The sequence below is a fragment of the Oncorhynchus tshawytscha genome, linkage group LG26 (assembly GCF_018296145.1).
Source record: "Oncorhynchus tshawytscha isolate Ot180627B linkage group LG26, Otsh_v2.0, whole genome shotgun sequence".
Taxonomy (NCBI): Eukaryota; Metazoa; Chordata; class Actinopteri; order Salmoniformes; family Salmonidae; genus Oncorhynchus; species Oncorhynchus tshawytscha.
In genome coordinates this window covers 39,874,170-39,902,128 of record NC_056454.1, presented here as the reverse complement: position 1 = coordinate 39,902,128, position 27,959 = coordinate 39,874,170, and the positions used below count along the sequence as shown (strand labels likewise).

The 27,959-nt window shown below is 45.4% G+C and overlaps 1 protein-coding gene across 1 annotated transcript in view; it reads left to right on the top strand.

Moving 5' to 3' along the window:
* Window positions 1–2,016: 2,016 nt before the first annotated feature.
* Window positions 2,017–27,959, top strand: part of LOC112235322 (potassium voltage-gated channel subfamily H member 3) — a 217,291-nt gene continuing 191,348 nt past the window's right edge. Inside the window, exon 1 of the mRNA XM_042306751.1 lies at window positions 2,017–2,530. Within this exon, the coding sequence (XP_042162685.1) occupies window positions 2,455–2,530 (76 nt within the window). The 5' untranslated portion in view covers window positions 2,017–2,454. The remainder of the gene's footprint in view (window positions 2,531–27,959) is intronic.

The following is a 27,959-nucleotide window of genomic DNA, read 5'->3' as shown; positions in this document are numbered from 1 at the left end:
ATTGACATTATCCATCCCTGGTTAGCCACTATTTGCTTAAAAAGTCAGACGTAGCCTAACACAATATCTGCCAATTCATTTCAAGCAATATTGCCTCTGGTCTGTTGTCTGTATGGTGCATGTGTTTGTTTATCCCTCCATGTAGCCAGTTAGTGATGCTAATGATAATGATCTTGTGGGTAGATGGAAAGACTTTCCCCAATAACCTTCTGAATTAAATGTTAACTGCAAAGTAGGCTTACCTGACGGAATGCTGAATATATAAACGCAACATGTAAAGTGTAGGTCCCATGTTTCATGAGCTGAAATAAAAGATTCCAGAATGTGTCATATGCACTAAAAGCTTAATTCTCTCAAATTTTGTGCACACAATTGTTTATATCCCTGTTGGTGAGCATTTCTCCATTACCAAGATAATCCCGCCACCTGGCAGGTGTGGCATATCAAGAAGCTGATTAAACAGCATGATCATTACACAGGTGCACCTTGTGCTGGGGGCAATAAAAGGCCAGTGATGGACTGTCGTTTCTCTTCGCTTATTTGGGCTGTTCTTTCCATAATATGGACTTGGTCTTTTACTAAATAGCTCTATCTTCTGTATACCCCCTACCTTGTCACAACACAACTGACTGGCTCAAACGCATTAAGTTCCACAAATGAACTTTTAACAATCCACACCTGTTAATTGCAATGCATTCCAGGTGACTACCTCATGATGCTTGTTGAGAGAATGCCAAGAGTTTGTGAAGCTGTCATCAAGGCAAAGGGTGGCTATTTGAAGAATCTCAAATATAAAATATATTTTGATTTGTTTAACACTTTTTTGGTTACTTCATGATTCCATATTTTATTTCATAGTTTTGATGTCTTCACTATTATTCTACAATGTAGAAAATAGTAAAAATTAAGAAAAACCCTTGAATGAATAGGTGTTCTAAAACTTTTGACAGTAGAGTATATATTTGCCAACAGGAAAATGTTACAGAGAAAACATGGCGCTTGTCATGCCAAATAGGACTACTGTTTATTAACCATTATTTAACCTATGGGCCTATATTGACACATCCATTGTACACCAAGGACCCGGGGAGGATTGGCAGGGTAGAGAAGAATGTGCCTATTTTAAAAGTTGCGAAACAACATGTTTCATTTTTTATTTTTAAAGTAGCTCTCAAGCTAGAAAAGGTTGCGACCCCATGCTCTATAGGCTACTAAGGCTAATGGCGCAATACTAGAACATAACAAAAATCGAATAACTTCTCAAGCGAAGTGTGTTGGACTGAACAAACTGTGTGCTTATTCATTGATGATGAACCTTCTACACTGCATGTGCCCTTTACGCAGTTCTGAATGTAGCCCATTCACTACCGGTTAGAGAGCCGAGGAGGCGCCACAACATTCTCAAAACACGACCAGGAAACGCGGAACATGTCAAAAGCTTTAAACTCTGCAACATATATGGTCGCAATGGAGTTTAGTTTTCCCCTGAGAAAACATAATTGGGTTTTCGTTTCTCGGTGAACACGTTTTATAGGCCTATTGTTGATGTGTTATTGTATGGTGGGTGACTGGTCAAATTTGATTTCTGAATCGCTGACCGGCTCCCTTGAAGCACAGCAGCTGTCACCATAGCAACTCCAACAGCTGTGCACGGGAGAGAACCCCTCATTTTGGGACTGTTATGCTTATCCGCGCCAATATTGAGTTTTCAGGCTGACTTGATAAAAACAAAAAAAAACAAAAAAAATCGATTTGTTCCTGGACATACATTTTCGTATTTTGGAGGGAGTTTGAAATATACCATATTTCATGTTGTTATCAACAATGGATCTCCTTTTATTTTGTTGAAAAAAAGGATCTTGTAGCCTAGCAACTATTGTCAAACCCCCATCCTATCCCCAAAGTAAAGTCTGTTGGCAACACAAGGGATCATCACCCCTGCCAAGCCTTCAATGTACCCAGGAGCATTGGTCTCTGGAACTATAGTCCCCCAAATATATCACGTGACATGACATCTGCTCGCAGTAGTAACCAGGAGAAACAAAGCAACTGCTAGGGGGAGGAGAGCGCGCGCAGTATTGCTTACCCCGAGGAGGAGCTTGCCTCCGGAGTTCAGTTCACAGCATCAGTACCGAAACTTGCGCTGTCCTTCCTCTGCGTTGGTTCTTCTAGACAAAGAAAAACATTATCTAAGCTATTTATAGCTGGTAGTCTATAGCTAAAGGCTGGTGCCAGGTTTGGGTTCTCCAAGACTGGGTATGCGCGTTTTCTTTTGAAGGATATGGTCACAACCCCGGTCTCAAAGTGGAGCCACGCACATCTCGGATCGGCGCGCTCCTCCAGGGGCTAGGATGCGCGCCCGGAACGTCAAGGTTCTTGCCCGGGTTTGGGTCTGAACAGGAATCCACTGCCCCGGGGCGCCGAGGCAGGAGGACCCAGTCGACCCGTACCAGGATGCCGGTGATGCGAGGTCTGCTGGCTCCGCAGAACACCTTCCTGGACACCATCGCCACCCGCTTCGATGGCACCCGTAAGTAACCAACCTCCAGGTCATAAAGCGGGTATTGGGTCGGCTAAAAGCCTCTACTGTTGTTAACTTTCAGGGTTTGCTCTATCGCCTACACAGTAGAATGTTAGGGACAAAGCACATGTCTCCACACTGAAAGGATTGCTCAAATTAAATACATTTGATTGGTGTGTTTCCACGCAGGAGACGGAATTTTCCATTCTACTTTGACCTATATGTATTGACTGTATAGGCCTATTCATCCAATTTGTGCGTTAAAGCATTGCCTTTACCCCGTTATTATAATCGATAGCTGATGTTTTAAATTGGTTTCAGCAAAAAGTTGGCATATAGTTTGTGTGCTTTCTTTTTTCAGTGGTTTCTGTCAGGCGCACAACTGAGCTCCGCACGCTTTGTGGGGTCTATGTAGCCTATAATAAACACATCTTATTATAACGCTCTCTCTGGCTACTATTGTAGCCTATGGGGTGCATGATAACACAGCAAAATGCAGTTCTTGCTACATCGGGATATGACTGCTTTAGACAACACATCCCGCATTCCAAGCTTACAATAGTGCACGCGGATAGACCTGGCTTGATTCTTAAGTTTCGGTGTGATTTAGCGCACCTGCTATGTTTAACTGCAATACTGTGGTCCATTGTTTAATAATGCACTGGCAGATAATGTCCATCTATCACCATTCACCTCAGCTGTCTCCAACCTAGCTCTCGAAAACCCTTCTCCATATGTAGGGTTTACAGCGCTTACATTCGCTCACTGATGGCGCCACGTGAACTACAATTCCAACGCTGTGTTTTAACGTTTAGAAACGTCAACAATCATCGCTTTCAAACCGGTTTTCAAATCATATACTGAAATGCCCCTTATCTTTTATATCAGCTTGAAAAATAAAATAAATGCACTCAATGTCTTGGAGAAACCTGCAGTTTTGCACAGATCCACAAGCTCTGTGTGCCTCCAGTTGTTGTCCTATACTTCCTCCTCAGTTACACCAATACACACACAGGCGTTCGGAGCATGCTAGATAGCTAATCAGCACAGGTGGCCATGCATGTCTTCCATCTGTCTTCCTTAAACAAGCGCTGTAACATGGAAATATGGCCATGTGGGAACACTAACGCCAACCCTATAAAGGTGTGTATCAATTTAACCTTTTGTTAAAAAAATATATATATATCTCGCTGATATGAAAGATAAGGTCCTTATGCTTCCAAAACCACAGGCAATGGTTTCAAAACCACAGCAATGCGTGTTCATGCTCAGACCAAGTGGCAGGGCTCTTAACCAAACTTAACAAAAAATATGCCTTTTTTCAGTGACTCTTATGTGGAATGAAAAGTAATGAAACTGAGAGTCATGGTCAAGGGCTATCTCCAACCATGATATATGATTTGATCAGAATATAATTGTTGATGTTCTTTTATAGCTGCATATTCCTATTTCAGTAAAGCAGTAAACACAGCGAGTTAAAAAAGGTTTTAGGACAAGTGCTGGGGAAGTGGGCGGTCGAGTTCCAAGCAGGGCTGCTTGAGCCTTGTGTGTCTTGTCTCTGCGTTTTGATCCATTGTGATTAGGGTTGCATGGTGGGAGCCTGGTTACCTAGATTTACTGGGATTTACCGCCCGAAACCACTCCCTTTTCCCGGGATAAATAACTGCTTTGAAACCGGTAAATAATAACAAATCATTTATATGAACAGCGTGAAATGAAGCAGTTAAATTACATGTCTAAATCTGTCTTCTCTAACGCCTTTGCATGAATCATCAACACTCAGGGTGGGAACAGACAGCCCAGCTGTGTTCAAATACCCATACTAACATACTTAATGAGTAGATACTACATACTGTATACTATTAGTTCATTTTAGTGTACTGTAAACAAACCATATCGTTTCAGTTGAGTGTACTAGAGCTTCGCCTGTCTACCCGGAATTTGATGCTGTTCCTATGCAACCTCTTGTTAGCTTGTTAGCATAACAAATGACTAGCTAAACATTTAATTATTTTGAGTGTGTTCGTAAATTCAATCCGTAGTGCCAGAGTGCCCTCTGGGCGTTCCGTTCGGAAATCTAGAGCGTTGTCAGATTGTCTGTTCATAAGTTTCGCTCTCGGAGCGTTCAGAGTGCACACTGAAGTAGGGTGGATCAGAGCGGTCAACTGCAGTCAAGCACCCAAGCTAACTGGCTAACGTTGGCTAGCTACTTTCAGACACAAATGAGAGAACACCTCACTCTGACCAATTTACTCACCCTAGCAGAGCTGGTTAGGCTGTTTTCATGTTATCCAGAGCGTTGGTTACTGTAACTGTGCTGTAGGCAACAATTTAATTAGTTTTTGACGAAGTTTACGGACACTGGCCATATTCAAAGGGTGTTGAACATTCGTAAATTACACAGCAGGACCTGGTCAATGACTTGAAGAGAGCTGGGACCACAGTCTCAAAGAAAACCATTAGTAACACACTACGCCGTCATGGATTAAAATCCTGCAGCGCACGCAAGGTCCCCTGCTCAAGCCAGCGCATGTCCAGGCCGTCTGAAGTTTGCCAATGACCATCTGGATGATCCAGAGGAGGAATGGGAAAAGGTCGTGTGGTCTGATGAGACAAAAATATAGCTTTTTGGTCTAAACTCCACTTGCCGTGTTTGGAGGAAGAAGAAGGATGAGTACAACCCCAAGAACACCATCCCAACCGTGAAGCATTGAGGTGGAAACATCATTCTTTGGCGGATGCTTTTCTGCAAAGGGGACCGGACGATTGCACCGTATTGAGTGGAGGATGGATGTGGCCATGTATCGCGAGATCTTGGCCAACAACCTCCTTCCCTCAGTAAGAGCATTGAAGATGGGTCGTAGCTGGGTCTTCCAGCATGACAACGACCCGAAACACACAGCCAGGGCAACTAAGGAGTGGCTCCGTAAGATGCATCTCAAGGTCGTGGAGTGGCCTAGCCAGTCTCCAGACCTGAACCCAATAGAAAATCTTTGGAGGGAGCTGAAAGTCCGTATTGCCTAGCGACAGCCCCAAAACCTGAAGGATCTGGAGAAGGTCTGTATGGAGGAGTGGGCCAAATCCCTGCTGCAGTGTATGCAAACCTGGTCAAGAACTACAGGAAACGTATGATCTCTGTAATTGCAAACAAAGGTTTCTGTACCAAATATTAAGTTCTGCTTTTCTAGAATAGCTTGCTGGAAATGATTTGATATCTTTTGCATTTCTTATACCAATAGACTATTCAAAGGGGGCCGCAAGCTCTTGTTTGCTGAATGTTAAATACTGCAGCCAATAGAACTCAGGGGTTGTTTGAAAGAAGAGTAAACGCACGATGGCGGTAGGATATAGCTGTTATTTATTCAGACCCGTAACCATTCAATCTTCTTGAAGAGAAGTGAAAGCCTTCTGCATTTAATGTTGCTAGGCTATAACTAATCCTGTCATGAGGTTGTTTCATTTAGTTGAAAACCTTAATGTGTCTCTTCAGCAGTTAGTGTTTGATTTAGTTACAGCTTTACAAAGGAAATGGTATGGAACACAATCATGCATAGATATAGACAGTAGGGATAACCTGTTATTATTGAATGTTGGTGTGTGTGTGTGTGTGCTTTACCTGTCAATCAATGGATTTCTTGACATTTCCTCTGCTCACCCATGCATATTAGCCTACTAATTGTCTGTAATTATTTATATTATTTTCTCTGTCATAGGCATGAGTGCATTGTGTATTACTCCAAGACCGCTCTCCTTTGAAAAACTAAACTAAATTAAAGAGCAAAAACAGTCCTTGGTCTTTCATGAGAGCAGGCAAGCAGGCACCCTCTAGTCCTCAGTGCTAGAGCTGCTTCAACAGTTTGACTGTAGTCCAACCCAACCAAGTGACTCAAGTATCCACCCACCAGCCAGAACGCAATAAGCCCCTTCAACTTCCAACGCCTATATATCCAGATTAACAGACGCTGGCTCATCCAACAGAGATCCATCCACACACGTTCTTTCACAGAGCCATCCACACACGTTCTTTCACAGAGCCATCCACACACGTTCTTTCACAGAGCCATCCACACACGTTCTTTCACAGAGCCATCCACACACGTTCTTTCACAGAGCCATCCACACACGTTCTTTCACAGAGCCATCCACACACGTTCTTTCACAGAGCCATCCACACACGTTCTTTCCAACTATCCTGCATCCAAATGAACTCTGCTCATACAAAAGAGATCCAGTCAATTTCTCCTCTGAGAGCTACAAAAACACAGGCCTTTTTTACATGTATCTATTTGCAGCATTCGTTTGCTGTTCAAACACTAATTACCCACCTCCAGCAATCTAAGAGAAGTCATTGTAATTAACTCCCATGGATGTCAAGGATTCATTGCGACCTCTCGGTGTTGTCAGACAAGGGACAGGGATCTGCCGAGTGTGAACCAGAGCGTTTCAACAACGCCGCCGTGGAGCTAAATATAAAGCCATTTTGTTCCTGCATCTTGCTATTGCCTGCAACAAACAAACACGCAAAGCTTTGTGTTTTATAAAAAGTCTGACAAAGAAATACAGAGAAACTCATTTCCCACTGGGCACAGGTGTCAATTCAACATCTATTCGTTTCATGGAAATGACGTAGACACAACTCTGATTCAACAAGTGTGTAGGTTCTTTCTGAGAGAGAGAGAGAGAGAAGAGAGAGAGAGAGAGAGAAAAAAAGACTTCCCTAAGATCTGAAGACTTGCATTGGCTTCCAGAGTGCGATGTCTAGGCTTTAGCTCAGCAGGGTAACACAGTCTAGTGGTGCACAGGGCACAGAAGACCCAGGTTCAAACAACGAAGGTTAACCCATCGTAACACTGAAGGAGATGCTGTGTGGCCTAATGACCACTGCCACCCCATGTCTAGTTACACATCACACCATCAACCTGAATCATACTTCTGGAAACATGATGCTGTTATTTTTAGGACCCCTCTCGGTGTGACGCATGTTATTACTTTTCCTATGTTGGCTGAGAGCGACCTTCTTTCTTCCCTCGGTATGATGCAGTTTACCACCACTCTCTGGTATACAACAGCAGGCCAAGCTTCAGAGCCTCTGTCTGCATTTCATGGTGTGGTTACACATCACCCACTTTCACACCCCCATCCACGTCTCTACCACCACCACCACTACTACCACCATCACTACTACCACCATCACTACTACCACCATTACTACTACTACCACCACTACTACCACCGTCACTACTACTACCACCACTACTACCACCGTCACTACTACCAACACTACCATCACTACTACCACCACCACTACTACCACCATCACTACTACCAACACTACCACCACTACTACCACCATCACTACTACCACCATCACCACCAACATGACCATTACTTGCAAATCCTATGTTGATTAGAGTCAGAGAAAGAATTGGCTGTCTAGACTCATTTTAATCTAATTTGCTTCACACATATCAATACCCACTATATTACCTCTCAACCCCCTTAATCAGAAATGCAGCACTCAGGCTTTAAATGAGTTATTCAGCCATTTTCATATGCCATCCTGGTCTGTGATAATTAAGTTAGGGTAAGTCTGTTCAACAGGTAGACCTCTGTGGGACAGACCAGACCAGATGCGCTCTCTCTCCTCTCTCTCTCTCCTCTCCACCCCCTCTCCGCTCTCTCTCTTCTCCACCCCTCTCGCCTCTCTCTCCGCTCTCTCTTCTCCACCCCTCTCGCCTCTCTTCTCCACCCCTCTCTCCGCTCTCTCTTCTCCACCCCTCTCTCCGCTCTCTCTTCTCCACCCCTCTCTCCGCTCTCTCTTCTCCACCCCTCTCTCTCTCTCTCCACCCCTCTCTCTCTCTCCACCCCTCTCTCCGCTCTCTCTCTCCACCCCTCTCTCCGCTCTCTCTTCTCCACCCCTCTCTCCGCTCTCTCTTCTCCACCCCTCTCTCCGCTCTCTCTTCTCCACCCCTCTCTCCGCTCTCTCTTCTCCACCCCTCTCGCCTCTCTCTCCACCCCTCTCTCCGCTCTCTCTTCTCCACCCCTCTCTCCGCTCTCTCTTCTCCACCCCTCTCGCCTCTCTCTCCGCTCTCTCTTCTCCGCTCTCTCTCCTCTCCACCCCTCTCTCCGCTCTCTCTCCTCTCCACCCCTCTCTCCTCTCTCTCCGCTCTCTCTCTTCTCCACCTCTCTCTCTCTTCTCCACCTCTCTCTCTCTTCTCCACCTCTCTCGCCCCTCTCTCCCTCTCTCCTCTCTTTCTCACCTGCATCCAGTCCCATTTCCTTTCCCCTCATCTTCCTTCCTACAACTTATCCACCTCTCACCTCCCTCTCCTCCAGTCCCACCACCCATTCCCAATGACTGTTTTCTGTATAGCTCACAACTCCAGGCTTTAGGTGTTCATCACCTGCTCTGCTGAACTGGTCCATTGTGAGGCGATGAAAGCAGCTTAGCAACGGAGCATGGTCGTCACAGCCAGGTGTCTTTCCTAGGGTTGTCTTAGACAATAGTCATCGTGCACTCTGGGGGGGATAAAGATTGAGAATGGGCACTGGTGGTGGTTTAGTGTAGTTTAGTGTAGCCACTGGTTTGAAACTTGCTGTAGTGTATGTACTGCACTCTTGACAGGAAAGATGCACAATTACACATGTTGTCTGGAGGATTATATGCTTGACAAGAAGACTGTTATTATCTGTGCATGTATTTTGTGTAGAAACAAATAGTAGTCTCTAGATGAATGGGCAAGGAGGGGGAGGCTTGGGTGTGAAACATTACAGAAGATGGACAGTACAGTATCAGAAGATGGAGAGAGGGAGAATGGAAGTAATCATGGAGGGATAAGGAATGATGGAGGGAGGGAGGATAGAAGGAATGATGGAGGGAAGAGGATGGAGGGAGGGAGGATGGGAGTAGTGATGGAGGGACAAGGAAGGATGGAGGGAGGGAGGATGGGAGTAGTGATGGAGGGAAGAGGATGGAGGGAGGATGGAAGTAGTGATGGAGGGAAAGAGGATGGGAGTAGTGATGGATGGAGGGAGGGAGGGTGGGAGTAGTGATGGAGGGAAGAGGATGGAGGGAGAGACGATGGGAGTAGTGATGGAGGGAAGAGGATGGAGAGAGAGAGGATGGGAGTAGTGATGGAGGGAAGAGGATGGAGGGAGAGAGGATGGGAGTAGTAATGGAGGATGGAGGGAGGGAGGATGGGAGTAGTGATGGAGGGAAGAGGATGGAGGGAGGGAGGATGGGAGTAGTGATGGGGGGAAGAGGATGGAGGGAGAGAGGATGGGAGTAGTGATGGAGGGAAGAGGATGGAGGGAGAGAGGATGGGAGTAGTGATGGAGGGAAGAGGATGGAGGGAGAGGATGGGAGTAGTGATGGAGAGGATGGGAGTAGTGATGGAGGGAAGAGGATGAGAGTAGTGATGGAGGAAGAGAGGATGGGAGTAGTGATGCAGGGAGAGGATGGAGGGAGGGAGGATGGGAGTAGTGATGGAGGGAGAGAGGATAGGAGTAGTGATGGAGGGAGAGAGGATGGAAGGGGAGAGGATGGGAGTAGTGATGGAGGGAGAGGATGGGAGTAGTGATGGAGGGAGAGAGGATGGGAGTAGTGATGGAGGGAGAGAGGATGGGAGTAGTGATGGAGGGACAGAGGATGGGAGTAGTGATGGAGGGAGAGGATGGAGGGAGTGAGGATGGGAGTATTGATGGAGGGAGAGAGGATTGGAGTAGTGATGGAGGGAGAGAGGATGGGAGTAGTGATGGAGGGAGAGAGGATGGGAGTAGTGATGGAGGAAGAGAGGATGGGAGTAGTGATCCAGGGAGAGGATGGAGGGAGGGAGGATGGGAGTAGTGATGGAGGGAGAGAGGATGGAGGGAGAGAGGATGGGAGTAGTGATGAAGGGAGAGAGGATGGGAGTAGTGATGGAGGGAGAGAGGATGGGAGTAGTGATGGAGGGAGAGAGGATGGGAGTAGTGATGGAGGGAGAGAGGATGGGAGTAGTGATGGAGGGAGAGAGAGGATGGGAGTAGTGATGGAGGGAGAGAGGATGGGAGTAGTGATGGAGGGAGAGAGGATGGGAGTAGTGATGGAGGGAGAGAGGATGGGAGTAGTGATGGAAGGAGAGAGGATGGGAGTAGTGATGGAGGGAGAGGATGGAAGGAGAGAGGATGGGAGTAGTGATGGAGGGAGAGAGGATGGGAGTAGTGATGGAGGGAGAGGATGGAAGGAGAGAGGATGGGAGTAGTGATGGAGGGAGAGAGGATGGGAGTAGTGATGGAGGGAGAGGGATAGGAGTAGTGATGGAGGGAGAGAGGATGGAAGGGGAGAGGATGGGAGTAGTGATGGAGGGAGAGAGGATGGGAGTAGTGATGGGAGTAGTGATGGATGGAGAGAGGATGGAAGGAGAGAGGATGGGAGTAGTGATGGAGGGAGAGAGGATGGGAGTAGTGATGGAGGGAGAGAGGATGGGAGTAGTGATGGAGGGAGAGAGGATGGGAGTAGTGATGGAGGGAGAGAGGATGGGAGTAGTGATGGAGGGAGAGAGGATGGGAGTAGTGATGGAGGGAGAGAGGATGGGAGTAGTGATGGGAGTAGTGATGGATGGAGGAGGATGGAAGGAGAGAGGATGGGAGTAGTGATGGAGGGAGAGAGGATGGGAGTAGTGATGGAGGGAGAGAGGATGGGAGTAGTGATGGAGGGAGAGAGGATGGGAGTAGTGATGGAGGGAGAGAGGATGGGAGTAGTGATGGAGGGAGAGAGGATGGGAGTAGTGATGGAGGGAGAGAGGATGGGAGTAGTGATGGAGGGAGAGAGGATGGGAGTAGTGATGGAGGGAGAGAGGATGGGAGTAGTGATGGAGGGAGAGAGGATGGGAGTAGTGATGGATGGAGAGAGGATGGAAGGAGAGAGGATGGGAGTAGTGATGGAGGGAGAGAGGATGGGAGTAGTGATGGAGGGAGAGGGGATGGGAGTAGTGATGGAGGGAGAGGATGGAAGGAGAGAGGATGGGAGTAGTGATGGAGGGAGAGAGGATGGGAGTAGTGATGGATGGAAGGAGAGAGGATGGGAGTAGTGATGGAGGGGCGAACCTGCTGAAGTACATGGAGGATTGTTTCATGTCACTGGGAGACAAAGTCTAAATGCATTTTTCACTCAGACTGTGATTTGAGACCAGAATTAATTAGCCCATCAATTAGCATTGCTCTTGCACATTTATAATGTCAAAATGACTGGGGTTGCATTCCAAACGGTACCCTATTCTCTACATAGTGCACTTTTTTTGGACCACAGCTCTATGGGGATAACAAGGGAATAGTGTGCCATTCAGGACACACCCTGGGTTTATAGAAAGCTCAGTTCATTATTTCAGTTTAAGAGTCTCCTCATACCATTTTTAATTGGAGACAGTCTGATTATAAAAGTGGATAATCTATGTGGAGAGTCGTCCCCTCTCCCAGTAAATGAATTGAAATGAAATATGTTTTTATGTCTTACGACTATTAACATCACTGCAGTCCAAAAAGGGTGCGCACAGAGTGGGTTGTTTAGTAAGAGCTTTAGACTACATCCCAAATCCCCTTTTCCCCTATGGGCACTGGTCAAAAGTAGTGCACTATAGGGCCTCCCGGGTGGCGCAGTGGTCTAGGGCACTGCATCGCAGTGCTAGCTATGCCACCAGAGACTCTGGCTTCGAGCCCAGGCTCTGTCGCAGCCGGCCGCGACCGGGGGGTCCATGGGGCGATGCACAAGGGTTTAGGGAGGGTTTGGCTGGTAGGGATATCCTTGTCTCATCGTGCACTAGCGACTCCTGTGGCGAGACAGGCGCAGTGCACGCTAACCAGGTCGCCACGGTGTTTCCTCCGACACATTGGTGCGGCTGGCTTCCGGGTTGGATGCACGCTGTGTTAAGAAGCCGTGCGGCTTGGTTGGGTTGTGTTTCGGAGGACAAATGGCTCTCAGCCTTCGTCTCTCCCGAGCCCGTATGGGAGTTGTAGTGATGAGACAAGACAGTAACTACTAACAATTGGATACTAACAAGGGGGAAAGAAAGAAAGTTGTGCACTATATAGGGAATAGGATGTCATTTTGGACAGATTTTTAGTGTTGTTACAGTACTGCCTCTAGCAGAACGTCTACATTTACCTTCACATATGGGAGTAGTTCTGCATTCTGAGTCACCACACCAGTAATTGGGCAGAGTACTGTACTGTACTCTACTGTACACTGCCATCTCTTAAACCTTGTTTTAGCCAATCAGTATTAATGGTCTCACCACTGAATTGAAAGTGAATATCAAACACTAAGATGAACGGTTATTCAAAAGCTCTGTAAAAACGGTTTGGTTTTTAAAGTAATGACACTAGCCGTCTAAAGCCTAATGGGCTTAAAGTGAGAGTGATGTTGTAGTGAATAATGCCCTCTCCTGTTGATGACCTATTTTGGATATGGCCATACTCAGTGGTGGACTTAACAGAAAGGGGGCCTTGTGAGCTGGGCATTATTTAAAAATAGATATAATATATCTGCTCGATGGCCCCATGCTCTGCATCTTTGACCACATTGTTGACAAAAAAGTAAGTGAATCCATACAGCCAATTATTATTCATAATATATCAAGAATTTATTATTTAATAGCGAAGTTGACAGCTTACATGCATCTTTGGAGAAAGCCATCCAGGACCATCCTACAGCTTTACTGACTCAACAAGCAGCTCCAAGACCACATAGCCTTTGAAGTTGTACATCTGGAGACCTGTGTAGAATCCCTAGAATCTGGGAGAATAGGCGATGCCTAAACAACAGTTTGACCCAGATGTGTATATCATAGTGCCAGCCGATTAAAAATGAGGACCTAAACCAGCTGATATCGGTAGGCCTAGGCTGTCAAACAGAGGTGATTGTAGTTGAGAGTTAAAGTTCCCGGGGTTGTGAAGGTGGAGAGTCAGTCCATGGAGGAGAAAGTGGCCCTGTACAAAAAAAAAAAAAGCTGCGATGCCATGCTGATAATGACAGTCTTCCTTCGATCAGCTCAATCCCACACCAGTCCCCTTATAGAACTGAACTTTAAGACGCTGCTGAGAGAAATACCAGGAGGGAAGGACTATTTTGTCATGGGAAGCAGACAGGTCATGTGAGTGGCTCACCTCTACCAATCAAAAGGTCATGTGAGTGGCTCACCTCTACCAATCAAAAGGTCTTATAAAGGCCTAAGTTTAGTTCCAGCACCTACTGCCTTTTAAAAAGAGGCAGAGCACAGGTGTTAAAATATCAATCTCCCCTGGGGATTATTTGATTTGAGCAATTTCTTTGACATATTTTAGCTCCCCGTGTCTCAATTCAACCTTGGGGAGATAGAGAGAGAGAGCTTCTACTGTTCTTCAGCGACATGGGCTTTAATATCGAAATAGACACAAGATGAAGTCATTAAAGAGGATGTCAGGGTGCGTTCAAGACGAGAATGAATAAATGATGGGACAGAATGAGACAAAATGACCCAGAGCCTCCCAGCCTGTGCCACAGAAGTAGATGAAGGTGACAAAGCAAAACGGACAGGGGCACATTAGTGGAGTGGAGAGAGAGACCGTAACGTAGCAACATGGAGCACGGGCTAAGGGTGGGGAAGGAGTGAGAGACAGAAAAAGAGGGACAGAAAGAGAGCGGGGACAGAGAGAATGAGGATAGAGAGAAAGGAAGAAAGAAAGAGATACTCTATCAGCCTCGCAGGTCCACTGGGAAGGAAAGGACCTGTCACTAAAAGGACCTGCCATTGATGATGGCTTCATAGAGAAAATTGAAAATAAAGGCAAATAGCTCGAGAGCCTTTAAGGAGGACCAACATCAGAAACAAATCCCCTTCAAATAGATGAGCTGTGGTCTCCAGATGCCCGGAGGATAGCCTGGCCTGCATCCAGATGGTAATTAGTTCATCTCAAAACACACTCAAACTGTGTCTATATCCCAAATGGCACCCTATTCACTTCATAGTGCACTACTTTTGACCAGAGCCCTAGTGCGCTATATATGAAATACGGTGCCATTAGGCAAACTTCTGAAGGGAGCAGTGGAGTATGAGAAGGGAGAGGGCGAGCACAGCCCTGTATCTCCCCTGTATCTCCCCTGGATTAATAATTGGGGTACGCAGGGCTGCATGACAGACTGAGCAACAGATTGAGATCCATGAGGCTCTGCAGCCCCCTGGGGCAGGCTCCTCTCCTGTACCCTGGCTACCATCCCTCTGGAAGAGACAAGAAAAGACAGGCCTTCTGAAGGCCTCCGGGTGAAGACAAGACAGGCTGTCATAGACATCTAAATGTGAAGAAGGAACGAGAGGAGGAGGAAAGAGAGGGAGAGAAAGAGAGAGCGAGAAAGACAGTGGCAAGTGAAAGCGATTGGTGAGACAGAGAGGGAGAGAACAAGAGGAGGAAGGAGAGAGCGAGAAAGACAGTGGCAAGTGAAAGCGATTGGTGAGACAGAGAATGAGAGTTGCGAGAGAGACAGGTAAAAATACAAAACAAGATCCTGACTGGAACCAGTATCATGATCCATCGTCCTGATCTACCTGCTAGTGCTGATAAAATGCTATCATTTATCTCACAGTCCAATCATTTACAGATGTGGTTATTATCGATCTGTTGATCCATAGCCTGCACCATGTCTCCACCACTACTTTGTCTCCCTTACCTCCTTTACCTCCTGAGCCCTCAACCTTTAGCTGAACCTGAACAGGTAATATTGGGATTTTAAAGTAAGCATTTAGATGTAAAGGTCTGGCTTTCATCCACTGACTACAGTTGGACTCTCATTGAGTGACTTGAGTGGTGAGCCAAACATGGAGTGTCCCGTCCTGTCTTCATCCTGTCCTGTCCTGTCGGTAGTGGCTGAAGATGGCTCCTATCTTTCCTGACTTGTCGGTAGTGACTGAAGATGGCTCCTGTCTTGTCAGTAGTGACTGAAGATGGCTCCTGTCTTGTCAGTAGTGACTGAAGATGGCTCCTGTCTTGTCGGTAGTGACTGAAGATGGCTCCTGTCTTGTCAGTAGTGACTGAAGATGGCTCCTATCTTTCCTGTCTTGTCAGTAGTGACTGAAGATGGCTCCTATCTTTCCTGTCTTGTCAGTAGTGACTGAAGATGGCTCCTGTCTTGTCGGTAGTGACTGAAAATGGCTCCTATCTGTCCTGTCTTGTCATTAGTGACTGAAGACGGCTCCTATCTTTCCTGTCTTGTCGGTAGTGACTGAAGATGGCTCCTATCTGTCCTGTCTTGTCGGTATTGACTGAAGATGGCTCCTGTCTGTCCTGACTTGTCTGTAGTAACTTAAGATTAGAGGTCGACCGATTAATTGGGATGGCCGATTTCAAGTTTTCATAACAATCGGAAATCGGTATTTTTGGACACCGATTTGGCCAATTTTCTTTTCTTTTTTCTTTGATAAATTTTTGTACACCTTTATTTAATCTTTATTTAACTAGGCAAGTCAGTTATGAACACATTCTTATTTACAATGACGGCCTAGGAACGGTGGGTTCGTTCAGGGGCAGAACGACAGATGTTTACCTTGTCAGCTCGAGGGATTCAACGCTCTAACCACCTGATTACATTGCACTCCACGAGGAGACTGCCTGTTACGCAAATGCAGTAAGCCAAGGTAAGTTGCTAGCTAGCATTAAACGTATCTTATAAAAAACAATCAGTCAATCATAATCACTAGTTAACTACACATGGTTGATGATATTACTAGTTTATCAAGCATGTCCCGCGTTGCATATAATCGATGCGGTGCGTATCGTTGCTCCAATGTGTATCTAACCATAAACATCAATGCCTTTCTTAAAATCAATACACAGAAGTATATATTTTTAAACTTGCATATTTAGCTAAAGGAAATCCAGGTTAGCAGGCAATATTAACCAGGTGAAATTGTGTCACTTCTCTTGCGTTCATTGCACGCAGAGTCAGGGTATATGCAACAGTTTGGGCCGCCTAATTTGCCAGAATTTTACGTAATTGTGACATATAATTGAAGGTTGTGCAATGAAAATTTAGACTTATGGATTCCACCAGTTTGATAAAATACGAAACGGTTCTGTATTTCACTGAAATAATTCTTGTCTTTTTTTTCGAGATGATAGTTTCCGGATTCGACCATATTAATGACCTAAGGCTTGTATTTCTGTGTGTTATTATGTTATAATTAAGTCTATGATTTGATATTTGATAGAGCAGTCTGACTGAGCGGCTCGTAAACATTCATTCAAACAGCACTTTCTTGCGTTTTGCCAGCAGCTCTGCTGTTTATGACTTCAAGCCTATCAACTCCCGAGATTAGGCTAGTGTAACCGATGTGAAATGGCTAGCTAGTTAGTGGGGTGCGCGCTAATAGCTTTTCAATCGTTGACTTCACTCACTCTGAGACTTGGAGTAGTTGTTCCCCTTGCTCTGGAAGGGCCGCGGCTTCGAGGGTGGCTGTTGTCGTTGTGTTCCTGGTTCGAGCCTAGGTAGGAGCGAGGAGAGGGATGGAAGCTATACTGTTACACTGGCAATACTAAAGTGCCTATAAGAACATCCAATAGTCAAAGGTTAATGAAATATAAAGTTATATAATTCCTATAATAACTACAACCTAAAACTTCTTACCTGGGGAAATTGAAGACTCATGTTAAAAGGAACCACCAGCTTTCATATGTTCTCATGTTCTGAGCAAGGAACTTAAACCTTAGCTTTCTTACATGGCACATATTGCACTTTTACTTTCTTCTCCAACACTTTGTTTTTGCATTATTTAAACCAAATTGAACATGTTTCATTATTTATTTGAGGCTACATTGATTTTGATGTATTATATGAAAGTTAAAATAAGTGTTAATTCAGTATTGTTGTAATTGTCATTATTACAAATAAATAAATAAAAAATTGGCCGATTAATCGGTATCGGCTTTTTTGGTCCTCCAAAATCCGATATTGGTATCGGCATTGAAAAATTATAATCGGTCGACCTCTACTGAAGATGGCTCCTGTCTTGTCAGTAGTAACTGAAAATGAGGCGGCAGGGTAGCCTAGTGGTTAGAGAGTTGGACTAGTAATTGAAAGGTTGCAAGTTCGAATCCCCGAGCTGACAAGGTACAAATCTGTCGTTCTGCCCCTGAACAGGCAGTTAACCCACTGTTCCTAGTCCGTCATTGAAAATAAGAATTTGTTCTTAACTGACTTGCCTAGTAAAATAAAGGTTATTTTTTTATTTTATTTTTAAACTGAAGATGGCTCCTATATTTCCTGACTTGTCAGTAGTGACTGAAAATGACTCCTATATTTCCTGACTTGTCAGTATGGACTGAAGATGACTCCTATATTTCCTGACTTGTCAGTAGGGACTGAAGATGGCTCCTATATTTCCTGACTTGTCAGTAGTGACTGAAAATGACTCCTATATTTCCTGACTTGTCAGTAGGGACTGAAGATGGCTCCTATATTTCCTGACTTGTCAGTAGTGACAGTAAGTCCTGTTGGTACTAAATAAAGCTGTCAGACTGTGCCTGGGGACTGTCACTTCCCATCAGCGTCCCTAGTCTTTGATGAGAGGGAAGGTAAACAAAGCTATTTGAGATGCTGCCAGCGGAGGTAGTTCTTTACCCTCAGATAATGCTCCTCTTGGAACAGTGTGTACTGTGTGTGTGTGTGTGTACATGCTAAGTGGGCTTGTGTGTGTGTTTGTGTTCGTTTATGGACTAGATGGGGCATTATATGGAATCATTGTTCTACATTTGGACATCACTCACTGGATCGTAATTATAACCATAACAAATATTGGCATAGCTTGAGAACAAACTGGGCTTATCTTGTTTGGCGTTGTTTGGCGTTGCTGGTCCTTACAGTACATTAGTCATTTTTCTGTTATTTTTCTCTCTCTACGCTCTCTCTCTCTCTCCGCTCTCTCTCGTGTTCTCTCTGCTCTCTCCACACTCACTCTCTTTCTCCTCTCTCTCTCCTCTCTCCACTCTCTCTCCACACTCACTCTCTTTCTCCTCTCTCTCTCCTCTCTCTCCTCGCTGTCTCTCTTTCTCTCTCCTCTCTCTCGCTCTCTCTCCGCTCTCTCTCTCCACTCTCCGCTCTCTCTTTCTCTCTCTCCGTTCCCTCTCTCCGTTCTCTCTCTGAGAGAGAGAGAGAGAGAGAGAGAGACCCGGAGAAGGGTACAAAAAAAACGCCAATTTAATACATTTTAGGGTCTGAATACTTTCCAAATGCACTGTATGTATTGACTCAGTGGTATGAATACTTATTTATTTTTATTTGACCTTTATTTAACTAGGCATGTCAGTTAAGAACAAATTCTTATTTTCAATGACGGCCTAGGAACAGTGGGTTAACTGCCTGTTCAGGGGCAGAACGACAGATTTGCAACCTTCCGCTCGAACCACTAGGCTACCCTGCCGCCCCACTTATGTGAATAAGATATTTCTCTTTCATTTAAAATAAAATTGCATTTCAAAAAACATGTTTTCACTTTGTCTTTATGGGGTGTTGTGTGTAGATGGATGAGACAAAAAAAAATATTTAATCAATTTTTTATTTATGTTGTTACACAACAAAATATGGAATAAGTCAATGGGTAGGCATACTTAAAAACAATGTTCAACTATAAATACATTCTTTAAGCACTGTGCATGAAATACACTATACACAGAAGTACGTGGACACCGGTGTGGAAGAACTTGCCCTCAACCCCATCAAATGGAAGCAAGTCCCTGCAGCAATGTTCCATCATCTAGTAGAAAACCTTCCCAGCAGAGTGGAGGCTGTTATAGCAGCAATGTTCCAACATCTAGTAGAAAACCTTCCCAGCAGAGTGGAGGCTGTTATAGCAGCAATGTTCCAACATCTAGTAGAAAACCTTCCTAGCAGAGTGGAGGCTGTTATAGCAGCAATGTTCCAACATCTAGTAGAAAACCTTCCCAGCAGAGTGGAGGCTGTTATAGCAGCAATGTTCCATCATCAAGTAGAAAACCTTCCCAGCAGAGTGGAGGCTGTTATAGCAGCAATGTTCCAACATCTAGTAGAAAACCTTCCCAGCAGAGTGGAGGCTGTTATAGCAGCAATGTTACATCATCAAGTAGAAAACCTTCGCCAGCAGAGTGGAGGCTGTTATAGCAGCAATGTTCCAACATCTATTAGAAAACCTTCCCAGCAGAGTGGAGGCTGTTATAGCAGCAATGTTCCAACATCTAGTAGAAAACCTTCCCAGCAGAGTGGAGGCTGTTATAGCAGCAATGTTCCAACATCCAGTAGAAAACCTTCCCAGCAGTGTGGAGGCTGTTATAGCAGCAAAGGGGGGACCAACTCCATATTAATGGCCATGATTTTGGGCTGTGATGTTCGACATGCAGGTGTCCATATACTTTTGGTCATGTAGTGTATTCTACTACTGCATGTTCCTATATATCGACATCCAATTAGTCTGATATTGATCTTTAAATCAGTCTAATTACAGTCTAATTAAACAGTCAAACTGTTTTCAACCATGAACAAATAAAGCGATTTTTCAGACCAAAGAAAAACCGACCCGTCTGTAAAGCTGCTGTACAATGGAAAAGTACCAGGGCAACGCCACGGTAGCGGAATTACACGTTGGCTCAGGTTTTTCTCTGTAAAATGTATGCCAAACAAAAAAATAAATTAGAAAATATCTTAAAGATACTGTATGTGTGTTTTTGGTAAGGAATTACAATGCACAAGGCAATGTTTCTTAAACTTACAGAAGGTGAACAATTTCTCCAAAACAAATTGTAACTACTGATATTAGTTGGCATGGGTGTTTACTTCAACAGTATTGTGTTTTGATGTACTTCTTATACCTTTTACGACTTTATTTTCTAAGACCCCTTTTCCATCTTATCCAGAGCAATTAGGGTTAAGTGCCTTGTTCAAGGGCACATCAACAGAGTTTTCACCTAGTCGGCTCGGGGATTCGAACCAGCGACCTTTCGGTTACTGGCCCAACACTCTCAACCACTGGGCTACCTGCCACCAAGTCCATGCAGTATTAGGGTAAATCCACATGACTTCAATCACTTTTTGACAGCATCCCAAACTTTCCATACATGTTTGCCCATGGAAGAAGTGACTTTTTGGAGATAAAGTTGCTCAATGTTGACCCCATTTTTGCAAACCCATTTTTACATCCTACTAACCCCTGAGTGTGAGTGTGGGTGTGTCAGTGTGGGTGGACATTGATGAGAGACATTGATGTGTTTGTATGCTAAATATGGTTAAGCCCATACCTTGTTGTATTGATTTAGAGATGATAGGCTACATTAGAAATGATGGACTTCATTGGTGTGTATGAGAAACACAATCATTCAAGCCTTCTATCTGTCTGATTTATGCTGAATGAAGTATGGCACACTACATCACCATGGTACCATTCTGACTGGGGCACAGTGTTCTGTGTGTCCCGGAGCGTGCCTGCCTGCACGTGAGTGTACATTATGCATGAATGGAACCAGGCTGGAGGGAGTCTTTGTAGCAGATTGCCTGCATTTATGAAAAATAGTAGTGTGTGTGCTGTACGTTTGTGTGTGTAAAAAAGACTACAGTTTAGCTGCAGTAAGCATGTGTCATAGCTGGTTTCATTCATCAGATGACATGTAAAACAATCCATGATTTATTAATAACACATTTAGATTTATTGAGGAGGGGAGAAGAGGAGAGGGGAGGAGATGGGAGGAGTGGAGAGGATGTGGAGAAGAGGGGGAGGATGAGGAGAGGGGAGGAGAGGAGATGGGAGGATGAGGAGAGGAGATGGGAGGATGAGGAGAGGGGAGGAGAGGAGAGGAGGGGGTGGGGGAGGAGAGAAGAGGGGACGACGGGAGGTGAGGATGAGAGAAGAGAAGACGGGAGGAGAGAGGAGAGAGAGAAGAAGGTAGGGGTGGAGAGGAGAGGGAGGAGAGGAGAGTAGGAGGGAGAGGTGGGGAGGAGAGAAGAAGGTAGGGGTGGAGGAGAGAGGAGAGGAGGGGAGAGAGGTGGGGAGGAGAGAAGAAGGTAGGCGTGGAGAGGGGAGGGAAGGGAGGAGACGAGAGTAGGAGGGAGAGGTGGGGAGGAGAGTAGGATGGAGAGGTGGGGAGGAGAGAAGAAGGTAGGGGAAGAGGAGAGAGAGAGGAGGGGAGGAGAGTAGGAGGGAGAGGTGGGGAGGAGAGAAGAAGGTAGGCGTGGAGAGGGGAGGGAAGGGGAGGAGACGAGAGTAGGAGGGAGAGGTGGGGAGGAGAGTAGGATGGAGAGGTGGGGAGGAGAGAAGAAGGTAGGGGAAGATGAGGAGAGGAGGGGGGGTGGGGAGGAGAGAAGAGAAGAGGGGACGACGGGAGGTGAGGATGAGAGAAGAGAAGACGGGAGGAGTAGGGAGGAGAGAGAGAAGAAGGTAGGGGTGGAGACGGGAGGGAAGGGGAGGAGAGGAGAGTAGGAGGGAGAGGTGGGGAGGAGAGTTGGAGGGAGAGGTGGGGAGGAGAGAAGAAGGTAGGGGTGGAGAGGAGAGGGTAGGAGAGTAGGAGGGAGAGGTGGGGAGGAGGAGGTAGGGGTGGAGAAGAAGGTAGGGGTGGAGGAGAGAGGAGGAGAGGAGAGTAGGAGGGAGAGGTGGGGAGGAGAGAAGAAGGTAGGGGTGGAGAGGAGAGGGGAGAGTAGGAGGGAGAGGTGGGGAGGAGAGAAGAGGGGAGGATGAGGAGAGGAGGGAGAGAGGTGGGAGGGGAAGGGGAGGGGAGGAGAGGAGAGGAGAGGAGGAGGAGGAGAGGAGGGAGGGTGGAGAGGAGAGGAATTTAATTGTAGTCCAGAACCTAATTTTGATTGAATAGACTCCAGAGACCGTGATGTGTGTAAAAACCTCGGAGAGAGAGATCACCCAGTCCTCCGGATTAGCGGGGGCCCTAAGGCAGGGCTCTGTTGTTTTTATCGAAGCATAAAAAGCATTGAGTTTGCCTGGTAGAAAGGCATCATTGGGTTGATCACGACTAGGGCTTTCTTTGCAGTCTGTAATGTACCGTAGCACCTGCCACATGCGTTGAGCGTCGGAGCTGGTTTAATTCCACCTTGTTCTGTTTGCCTGTTTTATGGCTCTGTGGAGGTTGTAGCAGGAATTCTTGTACATGTTCGTGTCCTCAGCCATAGCCTCGGAGTTGGATGCGACAGCCCTGTGAGCGGTAGCCCTGTGAGCTGTAGCCCTGTGAGCGCTAGCCCTGTGAGCGGTAGCCCTGTGAGCGGTAGCCCTGTGAGCTGTAGCCCTGTGAGCGCTAGCCCTGTGAGCGGTAGCCCTGTGAGCGGTAGCCCCTGTGAGCGGTAGCCCTGTGAGCTGTAGCCCCGTGAGCGGTAGCCCTGTGAGCGGTAGCCCTGTGAGCGGTAGCCCCGTGAGCGGTAGCCCCGTGAGCGGTAGCCCCGTGAGCGGTAGCCCTGTGAGCTGTAGCTCTGTCCTTTTAGTTCAGCGAGCACCTAACTAATCCAGGGCTTTTGATTGGGGAAGTAGCGAACCTAGATACACAAAATAGGTTCGCTTCACTGTGGGGACGATACTTTGTGTGTGTGTGTGTGTGTGTGTGTGTGGTGTCATCTCATCAGAGGCAGGCCAGAAAATAAATTCCAGTATAGATGACAGATTACCTCTTCACAGTCAGGAGAATATTATTCCAGTATTGATGACCGATGACCTCTTCACATGCAGGAGAATATTATTCCAGTATTGATGACAGATGACCTCTTCACATGCAGGAGAATATTATTCCAGTATAGATGACAGATGACCTCTTCACATGCAGGAGAATATTATTCCAGTATAGATAACAGATGACCTCTTCACATGCAGGAGAATATTATTCCAGTATAGATGACAGATGACCTCTTCACAGGCTCGAGGGAATAGGGTGTTATTTGTGATGCAGCCGAATACTCCATAGCCTTGCTGGCAGCTATGACATTCTCTGTGTCTATCATTAAGAGTGCCTCCCTATACACCAGCCTATCAGACCTCTGGTACAGACAGCCATGTTGGCAGAGTCTTAAACTACACTGTGATGTAGAAATGTAGAGAGGCAGGGACAGGCTATAATGACTGGATCCTAGGGATCCTATGGGCTGAGATGTCTTGAGATGAATGTTAACACGCAGACAACCAAGCTGTCTCTCATGTGGTGCATTAAATTACATCCCCATCTTTTATACCGAATGATCCTATGTCTTTTATACTGAATGATCCTATGTCTTTTATACTGAATGATCCTATGTCTTTTATACCGAATGATCCTGTCTTTTTATACTGAATGATCCTATGTCTTTTATACCGAATGATCCTATGTCTTTTATACCGAATGATCCTATGTCTTTTATACCGAATGATCCTATGTCTTTTATACTGAATGATCCTATGTCTTTGTGACTCTGCTGTTTGGGTGTGTCTGCCACTACTGGGAAAAATGTCTGCTTTGTTGAGATTTTGAATCAAATAAAAAATGTATTTGTCACATGTGCCGAATACAAGAAGTGTAGACTTTACTGTGAAACGCTGACTAACGAGCCCTTTCCCAACAATGCCCTTAAAAAGTATGAACATTTCAATTTAAATAAAATAATAACACAATAAAACAACAATAACAAGTCTATATACAGGCCATATACAAGGAGTACTGGTACTGATTCAGTGTACTGGGGTACGAGGTATGTTGGGGTAATTGATTGATTGCTCGGCCCTCCGTTTCCTGTAGTCCGCGATCAGCTCCTTTGTCTTGCTGACGTTGAGGAAGAAGTTGTTGTTCTGGCACCACACTGCCAGGTCTCTGACCTCCTCACTGTAGGCTGTCTCATCATTACCGGTGATCAGGCCTACCACCGTCGCGTTGTCGGCAAACTTAATGATGGTGTTGGAGTCGTGTGCTGCCACCCAGTCGTGGGTGAAAAGGGAGTACAGGAGGGGGCTAAGCACAGACCCCTGAGGGCCCCTGTGTTGAGGGTCAGCGTGGTGGATGTGTTTGGAGCAGATTCAAAGTGGAGATTGAGACTTGAATGACCACTCAGTTATGACTGACCTCAGGGTCAGTGAAAACACAGGAGAATTGATCTAACCGTTGCATGTTTGCACTTCTATCCATCGTCTCTCTTTCTTTTCCTTTTCATTCCATCTCTCTATCTTTATTTCTGTCTTTGTAAGACATCCTCTCCCAGAAAAGCAGCGGGTTACCCAATATAATTGGAGACTTAACAATAGGAGTGACAGGACAGAGGAGAGAGGGATGGGTAGAGGAGGGCTTTTCACTCACTCATGGATGAGAGGGAGGGAGGGCCTATCCCATTGGTAAAGAGCTTTAAATATCTGAATAAGGAGATATGTTCCTCAATTCACAACATTTCCCTAAAGAATCTCCAAGGAATATATAAGTGAGTAGAAGCCTTTCAAAACGGTCACAGCTTCCAAACTCTGAAAGCTAGAATATCCATCATTAAAATGAAATTTCTTCCCTGAAATAACTTTTTCTCTGCATTGATTCCGCTAGCTCCACCTAAGAAATACTGGCACAATATCCTCTCTTTAGTCTCTAAATTCGAATGGAAAGGAAAGCGACCTTGAATTAAACTATCCACTATGCAGCGTGACAAGGGAGATGGGCTTTTGTGCTACGCCCCTCAACATGGTTTGATCTGAATGCTTTCGTCTCCTGGAGACCTTATAGAAGAGGATTTGGCATTACCGCAGACTTCAGAATATAGTCTAAGTTACGTCTTGGTACATTCATTTCCTTCTTACTGAGGGTCCCCTTTTCATTCACTCAGTGGGAGGATATTTATTTAGAGATGAAGTGTTGCCTTTATGATCTTAAGGTTATATTTCAATTACCTGGTCTGTCTTTTTAAATTGTATCTACATTTAAGATCAGTAAGAATCATAACCTCTCCTTTGTGTGATCTATCTAACCAAGGTGCCTTGGGCTCCTTTTATGCACATGTACTGGCAGTGTCCGTGTGTGGAGACATTTTGAAAAGAGGTATCTTCTGTCTTATCTGACGTACTAGATATCATCATACCTTGTTCACCCCAGACGGTTATCACTTAATGATAATTCACCACTTATCATGTCAGCACAGCAAAAGCTATAATGTCATTACAGCAAAGGCAATCATGTCAGCACAGCAAAGACATATAATGTTGTCAGGTTTGACTGGAGCTCAAAATATGTTTGCACTAAGATGGCAACCTCCACATTCTTTGGTTATGCCCCGTTGGATCCTCACTTTTATAGATATCATTTATTTAGAACTATCCACTGCTAGGTTTATACTGCCCCAACAGATCCACAGATGATGCAATCTCCATTGCACTCCACAATGCCCTTTCCCACCTGGACAAAAGGAACACCTATGTGAGAATACTATTCATTGACTACAGCTCAGCGTTCAACACCATAGTGCCCTCAAAGCTCATCAATAAGCTAAGGACCCTGGGACTAAACACCTCCCTCTGCAACTGGATCCTGGACTTCCTGACGGGCCGCCCCCAGGTGGTAAGGGTAGGTAGTGACACATTCGCCACGCTCATCCTCAACACTGGGGCCCCTCAGGGGTGCGTGCTTAGTCCCCTCCTGTACTCCCTGTTCACTCATGACTGCACAGCCAGGCTCCAACGCCATCATTAAATTTGCCAATGACACAACAGTGTTGATCACCGACAACGACGAGACCAGGACAACAACCTCTCTCTCCCTCAATGTGATCAAGACAAAGGAGATGATTGTGGACTACAGGAAAAAGAAGACCGAGCACGCCCCCATTCTCATCGACAGGGCTGCAGTGGAGCAGGTTGAGAGCTTCAAGTTCCTTGGTGTGGGGCCAAGCTTGGGGCCAAGCTTCCTGCCATCCAGGACCTCTATACCAGGCGGTGTCAGAGGAAGGCCCTAAAAATGGTCAAAGACTCCAGCCACCCCAGTCATAGACTGTCCTCTATGCTACCGCACGGCAAGCGGTACCGGAGCGCCAAGTCTAGGTCCAAGAGCACAGCTTCTACCCCCAAGCCGTAAGACTCCTGAACATCTAGTCAAATGGCTACCCACACTATTTGCAGTGCCCCCCTCACCCCCTGACCCCCTCTGTACACGACTGCTACTCTCTGTTGTCATCTATGCATAGTCACTTTAATAACTCTACCTACATGTACGTACTACCTCAACTAACCAGTGCCCCTGCACATTGACTTTTCGGGCAATTTAAACCATTGATTGGGGACTTATTTGTTGAGGAATGTAACAGGTTTTCAGGGTGATTTTTGATGATTTATTTGTGCTTCCAATGACTGTGTTTATAGTCTCGCTGTTGTTATTTCACTGCTGCTCTTTAAGTACTTGTTACTTTTATCTCTTATTCTTATCTGTATTTTTTGAATCTGCATTGCTGTTAAGTAAGCATTTCACTGCAAGGTCTACATCTGTTGTATTCGGCGCATGTGACTAATGACATTTGATTTGATTTGGTATCAGGTTGAGATCAGGTTGGTTGGAGTCCTTTAGGTGCCTTTTGGCAAACTCTAAGAGGGCTGTCTGGTGCCTTTTTGCTAAGGAGTGGCTTCCGTCTGGCCACTCTACCATAAATGCCTGATTGGTGGAGTGCTGCAGAGATTACTTGGTTTTCGCTCTGACATTGTCAACTGTGCGACCAGGATGGACCTGAGCTCAATTGTGAGTCTCATAGCAAAGGGTCTGAATACTTATGTAAATAAGTTATTATTATTATTTATTTTTTTACATTTCTAAAAACCTGTTTTTGCTTTGTCATTATGGGCTATTATATGTAGATTGATGAGAAATGTGTTTATTTAATACATTTTAGAATAAGGCTGTAACTTAACAAAATGTGGGAAAAATCAAGGGGTCTGAATACTTTCTGGATGCACTGTACATCAGAGGGACCCACGTGGCACATCATGTACAACTAACTGGATGTAATTACGTTAGGATGGAGTGATAAGAACTAGATAAGAATGGACTGGGTTGCATCATGTTTACGGAAGCCAAATGAACAGAGATGATTGGTTGAGAACAGTAACAGAAGGGGGAAAGGAGAGTATAATGGTTGAGCTCTTGGTCTCAATACAAACCCATTGGTAGTGTTTTTCCACTGTGTTGTAGCTGGGGGATAAAAGCCTCGAGGCTATGTGTTTCCACTGTAATAAGTGAGATGGGGGAGTTTCAGTACTCAGAATATCCATCATCACTAAGGAATCGTTCTTACGTTATTGATATGGATTTGACGTTTAAAAAAAACATGTAGATGAGCTGGTTAAGAAGCTAAGATTTAAAGTTGTCTTTTTCTACAGAAACAGATCATGTCTTTCTTTAAGCAGTAGGAGGCAGATTATTCAGTCAACCTTTTTATCTGTTCTTGATTATGGGGACATATTTGAGCAAAGTGCAGCTGCTACTTACTTTAAGCCTT